This window comes from Talpa occidentalis, unplaced genomic scaffold (genome assembly GCF_014898055.3).
Source record: "Talpa occidentalis isolate TD23 unplaced genomic scaffold, MPIMG_talOcc4v2.1 talOcc4.16, whole genome shotgun sequence".
Taxonomy (NCBI): domain Eukaryota; kingdom Metazoa; phylum Chordata; class Mammalia; order Eulipotyphla; family Talpidae; genus Talpa; species Talpa occidentalis.
In genome coordinates this window covers 18,032,274-18,046,573 of record NW_023601653.1, presented here as the reverse complement: position 1 = coordinate 18,046,573, position 14,300 = coordinate 18,032,274, and the positions used below count along the sequence as shown (strand labels likewise).

Below are 14,300 nucleotides of genomic sequence, written 5' to 3'. Positions count from 1 at the left end.
GCCTGAGCCTCCAGTTCCTCATTTGTGGAATGTGATTGTACTAGACTCCCTGAAAGACAGTTTCTCTTCTGATGGTGCCTGGTTCTCCCTCCCACTCTAGCCTACCCTGCTGCTTACTGTTCCACATGTCCACATGTATAGTTGTGTCCCCACACCTTTGCTCACAGTACACCCCTTCCTAGCATGCGTGCTTGCTTGCTTTTTTCCCTCTGCTTTGCTGGATTCCATGTATCTCTGCTTTGGCTCAGCTCAAACTCCACCTCCTTTGGAGGGCTCCTAAGCTTGGGAGTGATGTTGTTTTTCTTCTTACCTCCTGAAATACTCATTATCTATATAATTCTTTGGCTCATTTCAAATGCTTTGCTTTGATACCGCCTAACCTTTTCATTGGTGTTTGTTTTGCCTCCCCCACTTGATTTTAAGCTTCTTGAGAAGGGGGCCAGGAATTCCCACAGCCTGGTGTAGTACTGTGTGCCTGGTAGGCATTTGATTTAATGTGTTTTCTTTGGAGGAAACCCAGTAACATATGGGAGGGAGTTTGTTTGTATACACATTCTTTTAAAGTATACATTGATCATCTTTCCTGTTGTGTTCACTCGATTTCCTGGGGAAAGGTAAATACCCATCACTCATTCGCTGCAAGTTGCCCTCGTGTGAGGCAGTGGCTGTAGCTCTGTCAACCTGGTCAGGCCCACTGGACTTATTAACCTGGCAGAAGACGTTTCCATCAGTCCTTACTGGGCACCCTCACCAATTATCTCTTCAGATTTAGGATATTTTTGATGAGTGTTTTGACAAGAACACTGTTTCCCCAAAGCTGAGCCAACCAAACTGTTACATGGTAAATTGGAGGTGAAGGAACACTTGGCTATAAATAGTTCCCCATGGGATGGCCTGGTTTCGCCTGTCCTGTTTGTTCACCCCAGCAGTTCATGTGCAGCTGGCCACTTATTACTGCTGTTGTGGCCCCAGAGAGGTGGGTCTGAGGTGCAGCTTCAAGCTGCTTGGGAAGAGGTGAGTGACTGAATTCAGCCTCGCATTTCTCAGCATCTGTATGGGGTACCCTTAAAAATCTTCATCTGTGGCCTCATTTTCAGGGTCCCATCAATAAGGGGGCAGGATGACATTTTGTTTGTCTGCTGAGATTTATACAGCGCTTCCTACATGCCCTTCATTCTACATGGTTTCGTGCTGTGTCCCTCCCACCACCCAGTGATGTAGGTACACTATTCCCATTTGCGCATGAGGAAAGAAGCCTTGTAGAGCTGGATAATTTGCCGAGGTCACACAGAGGCAGAGCAGGGATTTCAACAACGAGCAACTTCTGAATGAAACTGTGTTCTTGTCCCTCATGCTGTCTTGGTTCTGTGGCCTCTGGCCCTGGAAGGTCAGCCGCTCCCTGAGGGTTTTCTGATGTGGGGTATGGGTGGGGAAGCAGGTTGATAGGGACCCATGGTAGGGAGACCAGAGTTCCTGGGGTGACCAGGGTTCTTAAGGCTGAGGGAAGATTCCCAGCTTGAGAAGCCAGAACCATCTAACTTGAAGGATTACCTCAGTGGTGTGAGAACATTTGGGACTTAAACCTCCTCCTCAGCTTCCCTCAGGCAGGTTCTCTCCCTCAGGGAGAGTCATCCTGGTTTTGAGGGATGACTTTGAGCTGATCTGGCCCTGCCAGGCACCATAGGATAACCTGGTAATTCCCCAAGACTCCCTCATCTATCCTGGGTGCAGATTCTTGGATGCATCCCCTGAAATCAACTCAGTGTCCTGAAGACCTGGGATTGTGCAGATGACTTGGAAACCACAAATAACCACCAAGCCCCTTTGTTTCAAAAAGTAAGCTTCTCCCTTGCCAGACTTATCACGAGAACTGTTAGAAAAGATGAGCATTGATAGACACAAGCTTGGCTTCTTAAACCGCACGGTGGAGGTAACTAATGAGCAGCGGGGAAACAAAACCCAAGCAAGGAAGAGAAAAGAGACTGGCTCCTCAGTCTCCCAGGGATGGAGACTTGATGGCATTTCGATTGATGCCAGGCACTGTAGTGTGTCCCAGGCTGGATGAGACCTGGTAGGGGCTGATTGCTGATTTTTTACTAGCAAAATACTCTCGCCCCTAACCCCCAACTCCCTGTGATGACTTAAATCTCTGAAAACCTCATGGAGTTTTAATATGGTACAATTGTGAACATTGAACTATTTTTTTCCTATTGTGAAAGTAATATGTGCTCATGGAGAAAGTTACAAAGTGAAGGATGGAGAAAAGCAAAGAAAAACCATCCCTTGTTTTGTCACGTGGAGGCTTCTGCTGTCAGCATTTTAGATCCTTGTTTGTTTTTTGGGTTTTTTTCTTTACATAGTTGAGGTTAGACTCTATCCAAGTTTGCATCTTTTTTTTTCTTCAGTTAATGAAGGAAAATGCTTATATTAAAATGTTCTGGCAAGTCCTTTGTAAACAGTATTTTTTAAATAGCTGCATCATGTTCTATTATATGGAAACATTATTTTGAGCTTAAGCCAAGATATTGAATCACTTTTAAAGTGTCTTTAAAGACATGCACTTCTTCCAGGTAACCCAGCAGTACCTCCAAAGGTAAGATGTTACTGATGGTAAAAGGAAAAACTAAAGGCTACAATATGCTAATACCTTTACCACCTCTACCTCCTACCTTTGTTCCTGAGTCAATAAGGTTTTAGAATTGAAGGAATTTAGAACTGAAAGGGTTCCTCCTTGCGAGTATCTGACATGCCCCCTTATTTTTTGAGTGTGGTTCTAAGAGCCATACATGTCATGTCCTATCTCCCCATGCCCCCCACCCCGCCCCGGTTATTTCCTCATTTCACTTCCTTTCTGTAAATGATTGTATGCTATAATTTTTCATTTGTCAGCGTCTCCACTGAGGTCTGCTGAAAAAGTATGGGCACACTGAACTCAGCTTTTGGGAATTCACATTATACATGTCACACAGCCAGGATCCTGCCGACTTACTATAAACACTTGCCGAATCTTCCTCCAGATTGTGGCACAATCTATTGTGGTTGGGATTCCTTTCAGCTGGCTTTATCATCTCATATGGAACATTGTCCTTATATCAAGGGCAGAATATATGGAATATTTTGAGCTTTTCCAGGTGGTAAAGTAAGTAATAATGGAATATGCATGAAATATGAAAGTTGTAACTTTATTCATGCCCATTAACCTTTCTTGGAAGCATAAAAGATTAGAAGGCTGCAGGTGAGGAATAGTAATAGCTAACGTTTCAGAGCTCTTAACTCTGTGCCAGGCATTAGAACTGGCGTCTGCATGGGTTAACTTTGTTTACTCCTCATGAGTCAGTACCATTACCATCCCAGCTTTACAAACGAAAAAGTCGAAAGCTCGGAGAGGTCAGCCCACTTGCTCAAAGTGATTTGAAAGGAAGCGGTCTGCCCTCCAGCCCAACTGTACTGACAATTCAAATGGCATCTGTGGCGTTTGTGCAACTAGTTTTTATTTTCTTTCTAATATTGCAGTACCTGGTTAATACCAAGATGCAGGTATTTGAGGTTTTATTAGAAGGGGCTGTGGCTTCAGTGGTTTTAGTTTGTTTCTACTTGGGGATGGCCCCTGGTAGCCCCGCTGAGTGCAGATTTCTGTATTCACAGAGGGCAGTGCCCTCTCCTCTTGGGGCTGCAAGCATCTCGGGGAGTCTCTGCACACCTTTGGGGCCCCAGCTTTCCCTCAGTGGGCTCTTTAAGAGCAAAGGTAGGAAATCCATATCCAAGTTCAAGTTGATTCTTGAACAGCTCCAACAGAAGGAGGCTGGTCTTGGTTTTCTCTAGCATCCCTGGGACTGACGGAGGATTCAGGACCTAGGAAGCCTTTCCCCAAAGCCTTTCCCCAAAGCCAACAGAGCAGCATTGCTCATACCCTGGAGTCAGGAGTGGCTACCTAGGCAGCCTTCAGAATCCCACTTCCACTCATGCATTTCATGTATCCAAACTAGGAGTGAAACTCAACCCAGTTCCACAAAATTCTTTTTGGATCGAAAACGGAAGACATGTTTTGTAGCCCCTGTGGCTTCTATCTTGGTTTTCTAGTGAAGTAGGAGAGAAAGAAGATAATAAAATATCTGATTGGGCCTCCCCTGGTGGCGCAGCGGTTGAGCGCTGGGCTGTGAGGCTGCCCACAGCCTCTACATTGCTGGTTCATTCCCCGGCCACCGGCGAGGGTCCCCCAGAAAAAAAAAATTAAATTAAAATAAAATATCTGATCGGGCCAAGCTCTGTGTATCCTCCCATAGAATGTTCAAATAAGGAAATGGATGCCATGGGGAACTCAGGACAGGATCTGGAACCGGAAGTGAGGGTGGTGGGCTTTGGCTGAGCTGAGGTAATGGACCAAAAAGTGAAAAGAAAAAAGGAAGTGTCAAAACTTGAAAATGAGCTCCATGGTGGGCTGTTTAGAATGTGCCATGAAGCTATTTCAAATGCATTACTCCTCCATCCCATGCATTCCAGTTTGTGAGTTTGCAGGGACTCCCCAGTTTAGAGCTAGTCCATGTAATCCCCAACTCTAAACTTGTGGTTCGGTGGCTGTCCTCTCACCACTCACATTAAAACACATAGATTGGAAATCAGAGGAATTTGCCTTAATCTTTATATTTCATTGTTATTACTCCTAACTACTGAAGCACATTAAATGCTATTGGATAATTACTCTGTGTGTGTGTGTGTGTGTGCGCGCGCGCACACACATGTGTGTTAAGTCTTGAGAGCATTTCTCTGGGGAAAAAAAAAATCAATGAGGTTGACTGGTTTGCCTTTCAACTGGTTAGCCCCACAGAGTGAGGCAATAAGAAATTGGTTGTAAAATATTTCAACTTTTTGAACACTTATGTCTTTTTCCATCTTGTGGTAATAGTAAAGAAAAAAAGAGATAGTCTTTTGTTTAATTTCTCTCCCCCTCATTTTCGTCACCATGCTATCTCTCCCGTGGGTGGTGTTGAACTTGTAACGCAACTGTGTGGTGTGGAGTCTCACACACCATCCATTTCAGGACTGCAGTTGGGAGGTTTGTTTGAAAGCGACGAAATCCCGAGGCTAGTTAATAGCCTACCATGAGGCTTCAGGAAGATGTCAACAGAAACAATATGTTGATTTGAACCGAAATTCTCCATCAGGGAAAATTTGTTTTCTATGCAGGCTTCAGCTGGGAAAACCTGAGAGCCTTAGAAAAGCTTGACTATTAATAGAGGATTTTTTTCATTTAATAAATACGTATTGGGCACCCTTTATATGTTCTGGGTGCTGAGGCTACAAAAGTGAACAAGATAGGACACCCCTGCTCTCATGAAGGGAAGAAGAAAGGCAGAAAGCAAGTAAATGGATTCATTGATGATGGATTTCAGGTCATGACAAGTATGAAGAAAACAGAGTGATAGGGAGACAACTGGGTGCCATGGTGAGGTGACCAGAGAAAGAGGCTCAGAGGAGGCAGCGTTTGGCACTCAAAGGAGGAAAGTGTATTAAGAGTATCTGCGGCAGAGGCTCAGGTCGACTTCAGATTACAACTCTATATCAAGGGCGTATCCTGGAAGTGATAGATTAAAAATCCACATCGGGCTCAGAGAGTGTGTGTGAATTGGATGAGGTTTCTCTTATGTAAAATTCAACCCATTTTGGGTTTCTGTGACTCACTGTTACTTCCTGCATCGCTTCAATGATTGTGTTCTTTTCCGAGGCTGCCCAGCTAAACTGAGCCAAGGAAGGAACATTCCCCTTGCTCCCGTCTTGCTGGCTGGCTTCTCCGGGGGGATATTGACAAGGATTTTGTAGTTAGAAGTTCCAGTGTCCCAGGGTACGCCTGGACTGGGCTGTGGGGATGCGAAGGGGTGGAGGAGGTGAAATTAATAGAAATCCGGAAGAGAAAGAGAGCAGTCTCTCTTTGTGGCCACCTGAGAGGCCACGGAAGCAGAGGCCCCAATTCCTCTGTGTCAGCACTTTTGGGTTCCTTGTGATGAAAATGAAAAGTTCCTTCTGTTCTGTCATGACCATTCTCCAATTAATCTTAGCAAAAAGAAAAACAATGTGACTCAACCTCCAATACTTTGTACATTTAAATTGTCTGTATCTCTTTTTTAAGATGTTACATTGGCTTTGTTCAAAACTCCCATCTAGAGACACTACAGTAAAATTCACATGTTCCTGACCTCTGGCCAACTAGTGATACCAGTTTCCCTGGGTATCCTTCCAGATATATATGTGTTTGCAAGCAAAAGGGGGAAAATAGTCTCCCTCCTTTATTGAACATATATTAACCATTTATAGGGTATGAGTATATAAACATGTAATATAAAATATACATATATGTGAACATATTTAACATTACATGTTAAACAACATAAAAGTCTTTAAAATTTTTTATTAACTAGGGCCTCCCCGGTGGTGCAGTGGTTGAGCGCTGGGTTGCGAAACTGCCCGCGGCCTCTGCAGCACCGGTTTGATCCCCGGCTGCTCCCCGGCCACCAGAGGAGGGTCCCACATGGCGCGCAGACCTCTCCTGCCGCCCGCTGCTCCCCTCAGCAGTGTACTTCGGTCCTTCTGCCTGCTCTGCTCTCCGCTCTGGCTCTGGTGAATTCTCTCACCCTCCCACGCTTCTGACTGTGCCCAGTGCTTGTATAAATAAATAAAAATGAATCTTTATAAAAAATAAAAGAAAAAAAATTTTTATTAACTAATTTAAATTTTTTCTTACATCATTGTAGTCTCTCACCACCATTTCACGCATTAACCATCACCACACAGATCTGTGTCTCTTTCTGTTCCAATACCATGCTGTTTTTATTATAATGGCTTTGTAGTATTGTTTGAAGTCTGGAAGTGTAATACCTCCCTTCTCCCCACTTTGACTCAGGAGAACTTTCACTAATGGGGTTTTGTGTAGTTCCAAATGAATTTCCATACATAAGGGTTTTTCTAGTTATCTTTATGACTAAATAGTATTCCATTGTTTGTATTATTTATTTTTTTGGTGAGGGTATTTTTGGATTATTTTGTCCTTGTTTTTAATTTTTAAATGTAGTACTTTTTTTTTAAACATCATTGTTAATCTTGGACTGTATATGATTTCTCCCCTCAGTTGTGCTCTCTGTAGTTCTCCCACCACCAAAACACCCATAGTCCATTCCCATTTTCCTTTTTGCTTTCCCTACTTCCCTTCCTCCAACCCTATCTTCACCTCTCTCCTCCCCTCTTGGATACCTACCATCTCCACTCAGCTTTCAAGATTTGTCTTTGTTTGTTTCTCTGTATTTCACATGTAAGCGAAACCATTTGATTTTTATATTTCTCCTTTTACTTATTTTGCATAGCATCAGTATTCCAGCTTCATCCATGTTGCCACAAATGGCATGAGTCTATCTTTTTTTTTTTTTTACTACTGTGTAGTATTCCATTGTGTTTACATGCCACATCTTCTCGGTCCCTTCCTCTGTTTTGGGGGCATTTAGTTTATTTCCATAGCTTAGCTGTTGGAAATAGTGCTGTAGTAAATATAGGGGTGCAGGTTTCCTTTCAAATTAGTGTTTTTATGTTCTTTGGGTAGATACCTAGGAGTGGAATAACTGGGTCATATTGTTTGCACTATTTATTTCACCAGTTCCCTACTCTGGGACATTCAGGTTCTTTCAGTCTTTTGTTTATACCACATGATGCTGTAACAAATATCCATGTTGTCCATGTATGTGTATTATTTCACATATATACAAAGGACTTCAGGGTCCCAGGATATGTGCTTTATACTTCTGATAGATAATTCCAAATTACCCTCCAAGAAGTCTCATTTCCACCATCAGTAAACATGCCAGATTGAACAGTGTATGTAGTTACCAGGACAAGTTTTAGGCTCGACCACTCCATGTGGTTTATTTAGGAAATTGGTGGACAGACCCTGGCACATAGTGTACTTTGATTTGCTTATTTTTTTTAAGTGCAAGAAAGGCATTCCTTCCCTAACTCTGAGTTTGAGAGAGAATATTGGTGCTGTAGCTCCAAGGTATCAGGGAAGTAAGTCAGTGTTGCCCCAAACTAGATTATTTCTAGCTCCTGCACATCTGCATCAACCATGGTCGAAGAGTAAACAAAATAAAATAAGCCCCACTAAAAACTGCTGTACAATGCTGTGCTTAAAATGGATGAGTGGTGTTTTATCAATTATGCTTATATTAACTTTTTTCTTTCAAAGCAAATCTTAGACAGTCAAATATATGTTTCATCATATATTTCTTAAAAACTATGATCATGTTCTTAAATAATCATAGCCATGATGCTATTATCATAATTAACAAAATTACCAGTAATTCGTTAGAATGATCTTATTTTGAGTCCATATAATTAAATTTTCCTGAATGGCTGAAGAATATCTTTTTAAAATTATTCTTGCTCAACTGGGTTTCTAAACAAGGTCCTGAAATCACATGTGGCGGTTCTGTCTTAATCCAGAGTGGTGCCTCCTTATATGTGGACATTGACTTACCGAGGAAGAGAAGGCTGCTGTCCTGTAGGATGTCACACATTGTAGCTTTAGCTGTTCGCTTTCTTAGGGTACAATTTCATTTGTTCCACTGTTCCCTCTGCTTCCCAATCCTAAATGGAAGTTAGCACGATGGCCTTGATTGGATTGGGGATCAGCTTTATTGGCAAGTCTATGAGGTGGTTGTGCCAAGGGATGCCTTTGATGTGATGAATTCCTCAAGAGAGACCTGGATAACAGCTTTTCTACTCATGAGTCTCACTGGGGAATTTTCCTATCACTCTTTATTTCTTTTCTAAACTGTCTTCCTATCTCTCTTCCTCTATACAATTACTTTTTAGATCTGGATCAACTGTGTGCATCTAAGCCAATTAATAAAGAATATGAATTAGCAGTGGGAAGACAAGGTCCTGGCAAGTCCACATTCAGCCGGTGCCTGCCTGATGTCTCCCTTTGCTCATACTTTGCTGTTGTCCACCAGAACTTTCTGTGACGTTCTGTGACGGACATGTTTTGTATGTATTCTCTCAATGTGGCCACCACTACCTCTCTGTGACTAGATCACTTGAAATGTGGCTAGGGTAACTGAGGAACTGACTTTTTAACTTAAATTTAGGTAGCTATGTATGGCCAGTAGCTACCATGCTCAATGGTGCAGCTATAGTCATTTTTAAATGACTTGAGGCACAGACCTTTCCCACTTCCCTTAGGACTTACATGCTTCTGTTCCCTTTTCAAAAAGTTACACTTAATAAATTTAATTAGTGAGACTGACTTTTACAGAGATGCTCACTACTGAATTTAATGAGTAGGCTCTGTGGGAGCTACCAGTTGCTCTAAATCCACCTGGGTTTGACTCAGTGCAGATGAAGGCAGTCACCATAACAGGATAAAGCCAGACTCGGGCCCAGGTTAACACATGGCAAATTGACAGGGAGTCTTTGGTTAAATAGCAAATAGCTAACTGCCATCAGGGTAGTATAGGTACAGGCACAGTGTTGATACCTGAATGCAGATTGACTGAAAAGAATCCCAGGTGCCATTTTTTTGCTTTTTGGATCATGTCCCCAATGTTATTAATATCCACAGTGGTAGAAATATGAATCTGGATTTTATATATGGATGTGATTGAAATGACAAAAGATTGAACACCTTCACTTTCAAAGTATTTGAAAGTATTTGATTGGACGAAGGGCCAGGTGCAAAGATGATTAACATGTGGTCTCTACCCAAAAGGATAATGGATTATTATCTCTACCCACCCTGATGATGGATTATTATCTCTACCCACCCTGATAATGGATTATTAACTAGTAAGCATTGATTATGTGCTCAGCATCCTTTATAATTCTCATTTGATCCTTACAGCAATGGTATATAAGGAACAGGCTGTTAGCCCCAGGTTAGAGAGGGAGAAAATTGAGGCCCAGGGGGTTAAGTAAGTTACTAGTTCACAGTAACACAGCAACTTAAAGAGTAGAGACAAGATGCAAATGTGAGCTCAAGCTATCATTCTGTTTCCCCAGGGTTGTGTCAGTAGTCTCCTGACTAGCCTTCACACCCATGCTTAAAACCACACACACCTGTGTCACCCATTTGCTGAAAGCCCAGTGATAGCTTCCCCTGTCACCTAGAGTCAGAGGCGAAATCTTTACCCACGCCTCCAAGAACCTGTGTTACCCTCTCCATCCCCTCTCGGTCCACCCCTTTCAACCTCATTCACTGTGCTCAAGCCATCCTGGCTGCCTCTTATTTTAGGACCTCTGCACCGGGCTCTCATCTGAGAGCATCTAAATGACTCACTCCATCAGCTCCACCAAGTCCTGAAATAAATGTTAACCTTCCAGCGAGACCACCTCTGAGCCTGCATCTCCATCTTCTTCCCCTACTTTGTTTTGACTAGTATCACCTTCTAATGTATTTTAGGACTTTTTATTGTCCGCCACCACTCCCCAACACACACACAAATGTTCCCTTCCACGAGGGCAAGATTCTGCTCCACCCCACCCCCCATTTTGTTCACCTGCCGTTTTTTAAACACGGTGGACATTCAGCAGATGTTTATTGATGAACACAAGTAAAACTCGGGTATGTACAATTTCAAAGCCACATTTGCTTTTATTTTATATACAAACACATCTGCTTGTTTAGGCCTGGGTTGTCCTGGTTACCTTAAAATGCATGACTACATAGACTCATGTAGGAAAACCAGAATAACCCATGTAAACATTGGTTGAGCCTGCTCCTTTAGTTTTAAGGTCACTCTTGATAAAGTACTAATGTGGATCACAAGCTTGGACATTTGAAGATTCTGTCCTAGTATTGAAGAGGCACTGTGTGTGTCTATGTGTCTATGACTTTGTTCCCTACAAAAGCAGAAATAGTGTATTAATACCAGTCTTATTGAAGACTAAGCCATGAGAGGATGATTAAGAAACATGGTATCTTATCCACTATGTGTAGTGTAGAGTAAGAAAAGATGTGGTTTTAGAATTAAGCTACAAGTTTTGCTCCCTTGCTATTCAAAGTATTTAATATACATCGTATTTCTTCTTTTGAAAATAAATAGGTTATTCTTGATGAGAATTTGACTGCAAATTGTCCAGAGGTTATCTATGAAATTAAAGAAGAAACACCTGTTTTCTACAAACTTGTTCCTTGCCCCAATAATACCTACATCTACCTAACAGCTGGGAAAGAGGTAAGTAGAAATACTAGTTATTGCTTCTGACTGATGAATAAAAATTCATTGATGTCATTATCTAGTGGCAGAGCTATTACTTCAAACTACTAAGTTTAAGCACTGCTGCAGGCTTTGAGAAGACTTGCAGTGGCTCACAGGCATGGAATTAAAAACCTTACTGTCACTAAGTAAGCAAAAAATATCACCTATTTAGAGAATTTTATTATTGGCTGTATTCATAATGCCACATTTTTCAGAGGAGGTTGTGCTTGCAAATAGGTACATAATCAGCATGGTAACTGAATTTACACATCTATTATGTGGGCACTGGGCAGTTAGATGCATTTGTGAATACACCTGCTGGGACTGCCTTTGGAATTGGAGGTTAATATCAGACCACAGTCTCATCCACATTCATGAACCAAAAAAAAATTATGGTACTCACCCCCTCTCTCAACTTATCAGGCTGTTTCAGTTTTTCTTCTTGCTTTCTCCTGCTGAAATTAAAAAGTTATCCTTTTATATTTGCTTCATTTTGCAAAGTATTTTCACCAAGGGGAGGGGTGATAGCAAATAATTCTTGTCGAGCCCCTGTTATGTTCTAGTTACTATTCTAAGTATGGTCTTTCTAGATGCACAGTGTATACGGACATATCATAAGCAATCTTAATGAAATATGTTAATAATTTAATGAGATAAAATTACCCTGAGACTTGGAAGAGGTTAAATAACTTGCTTAAGTATATATATATACTAAAAGTGTATATTATTAGCATATATTAATGCATTATAGATTACTATATTACTATATTAATATAATATTTATATATTATATTATTAATATATATTATATATATATATATATTAGCAGGCTGACACTTTGTCAGATCTGGTACATGAGATCAGAATCCCAATTTGTGAAAACCAAACAGGCCGTCCTGGCACAGTGGTTTTGACCCGTGATTGTTGAACCTGCAAAATACAAAGATGATCTTTGAGATGTACATAATTATATAATGGCTGTAACAGATGCCCTGCCTTCCCCACTTTCCACTCTTTTCTTCTCAATCATTCTAAGGAGAATAACACGGCATCAATCTACAACTGTGGTTAGAGTCACGGGTTGGGCATGCAAGTGCTTTTTAGTTTCCGGTGTTCCTAAAAAGGTCATGGTCATGTTACCCTTTTGCTTGTTGGAAAGTCAGTTCTATCAAAAGAGCACGTTGAGATGGCCACATCTGGACCTCATACCTTTGTAAACCAGTTCATTATATAGAATCTTCTTGACTTCACCATTCCAACACATTTTATTATGTTTCTTCTCCAGAGTGTTCCCATATTTGAAAAATTTGTGTCCTCTCAATAAACTGCGTATATTAAGTAACAATTCCCATTCTCAGGCTGTATTTATCAAGGACATCTCAAAACTGCCAGTCAGAGGACAGACTGTGCTACCACACAGAGCTGATAAAATTCCAACCCAAAGCAAAGAAGCTTAAAATCTTGCTTAATCTGTGCATGTTTTTCCATTCAGTTTCTTGAACTATTGCAAATAGCTCATAAATCCTCATTACTACCCTCCCTAGAATACAAGACTCTAGATTGAGAACCACCATTCCTCATTTTCTGGAAGGTAAATAGTTCTAGTCCTTAGGCATTCGAAGTCAGGAGTCCTGGGAAGAGTTTTCCACTGGGCATTAAAGTTGGTTATTCTGACATTCTTCACGTAGGTTTATTGCTTGCGATCCTATATGCAAGACATCGGTACCATCCCTGGAGAGACAAAACCGAAGGAAATAGTAGCAGCCAAACTAGTACACCCTGGTACATCCATAGAATATGTGGCCATTAAAACTAACTCTATGGGGCCTCCCCGGTGGCACAGTGGTTGAGCTGTTGGGTTGCGAAGCTGCCCACAGCCTCTGCAAAGCGCCGGTTCGATCCCCGGCTGCTCCCCGGCCACTGGAGGAGGGTCCCACATGGCGCGCAGACCTCTCCTGCCGCCCGCTGCTCCCCTCAGCAGTATATTTCGTCAGTCTGCCTGTTCTGTTCCCCACTCTGGCTCTGGTGAATTCTCTCACCCTCCCACGCTTCTGACTGTACCCAGTGCTTGTATAAATAAATAAATAAATCTTTTTAAAAAAAAATAACTCAATGGAAATACATGCCCTGCAGTGGGAGAATGGCTGTAATGTGTTATTAAGTTACAGAAGCAGATCCAATATAGCTTTAATAGTGTCCTCTCTTTCTGCATACTTATGTATGTGTTTAAGTACATTGTATAGTAGCTCTCACAGAATGTTCTAGAGACTCATACTCCACTAAATATTCTGTGGCAGAGCAAGAGTAGTCTGAGAAGCAGATGCTACTCGCTCTACCCCTGCAGGAGTATCCCGGCGTTTAACAGATTCAAGGGCTCTCAGTAGCCTTGAGCTAAGGAAACCTATTTCGCTTTTTCAGTGTAAGTTTTCACATGTTTGTTGGACCATGGAACTCTTTTCTCACATAATAGCAATAGCCCACATTTATTGAACATTTAGTATGTGCCAGACAGTGTTGGTAATAATCCCGTGAAGAGAGCAGCACTATCAGCCTTTCATAGATGAGAAAACAGGGTTTGAGAGATTGTGATATTCATGAAAATCCTCTAGCAATAAAAAGGTGTTTTGTGAGCTGCAAGGAGATAACCCACATTCTGGTTAATTCTGCCTGAGGCCAGTGGTCTGCCCACCACTTCTGTCAGCTGCACTGAGGACTAGGAAACGGAAGGGCGAGATTGTCCTCCATGGGGTCCTGAAATCAAAGGCTGTTCCTCAGGATAGCCTCAGTTCTTCTCACAAATCCCTCCTAGAACTTTCTTTCCATTTCTCTAAACTTTCTGAGAAGTTACTGATACTTCCTGGCTTGTGCAACTTCTTGACTTAATGAGTTCAAGTCTCCTCACTACCCGCCGTGGGGTTTTGCCTGCAGAAAATGCACCACATGATGCCCAGGTCCTTCCTGCCTCCCACCCCCTGCCTCGGAGCTCTGCCTGCCTGGATGCCTGGCTCTGCCCAGCACGGTGCCCACTCTGTGGGCTGCTGTTTCCTGACAACTGGAAGAGGA

General features: G+C 42.1%; 1 protein-coding gene across 2 annotated transcripts in view; it reads left to right on the top strand.

Moving 5' to 3' along the window:
- Window positions 1–14,300, top strand: part of PLXNC1 (plexin C1) — a 142,200-nt gene that overhangs the window by 21,582 nt on the left and 106,318 nt on the right. For both annotated transcript variants that reach the window (XM_054696129.1, XM_037513862.2), the window contains exon 3: window positions 11,082–11,213. In XM_054696129.1, the coding sequence (XP_054552104.1) occupies window positions 11,082–11,213 (132 nt within the window). The remainder of the gene's footprint in view (window positions 1–11,081; window positions 11,214–14,300) is intronic.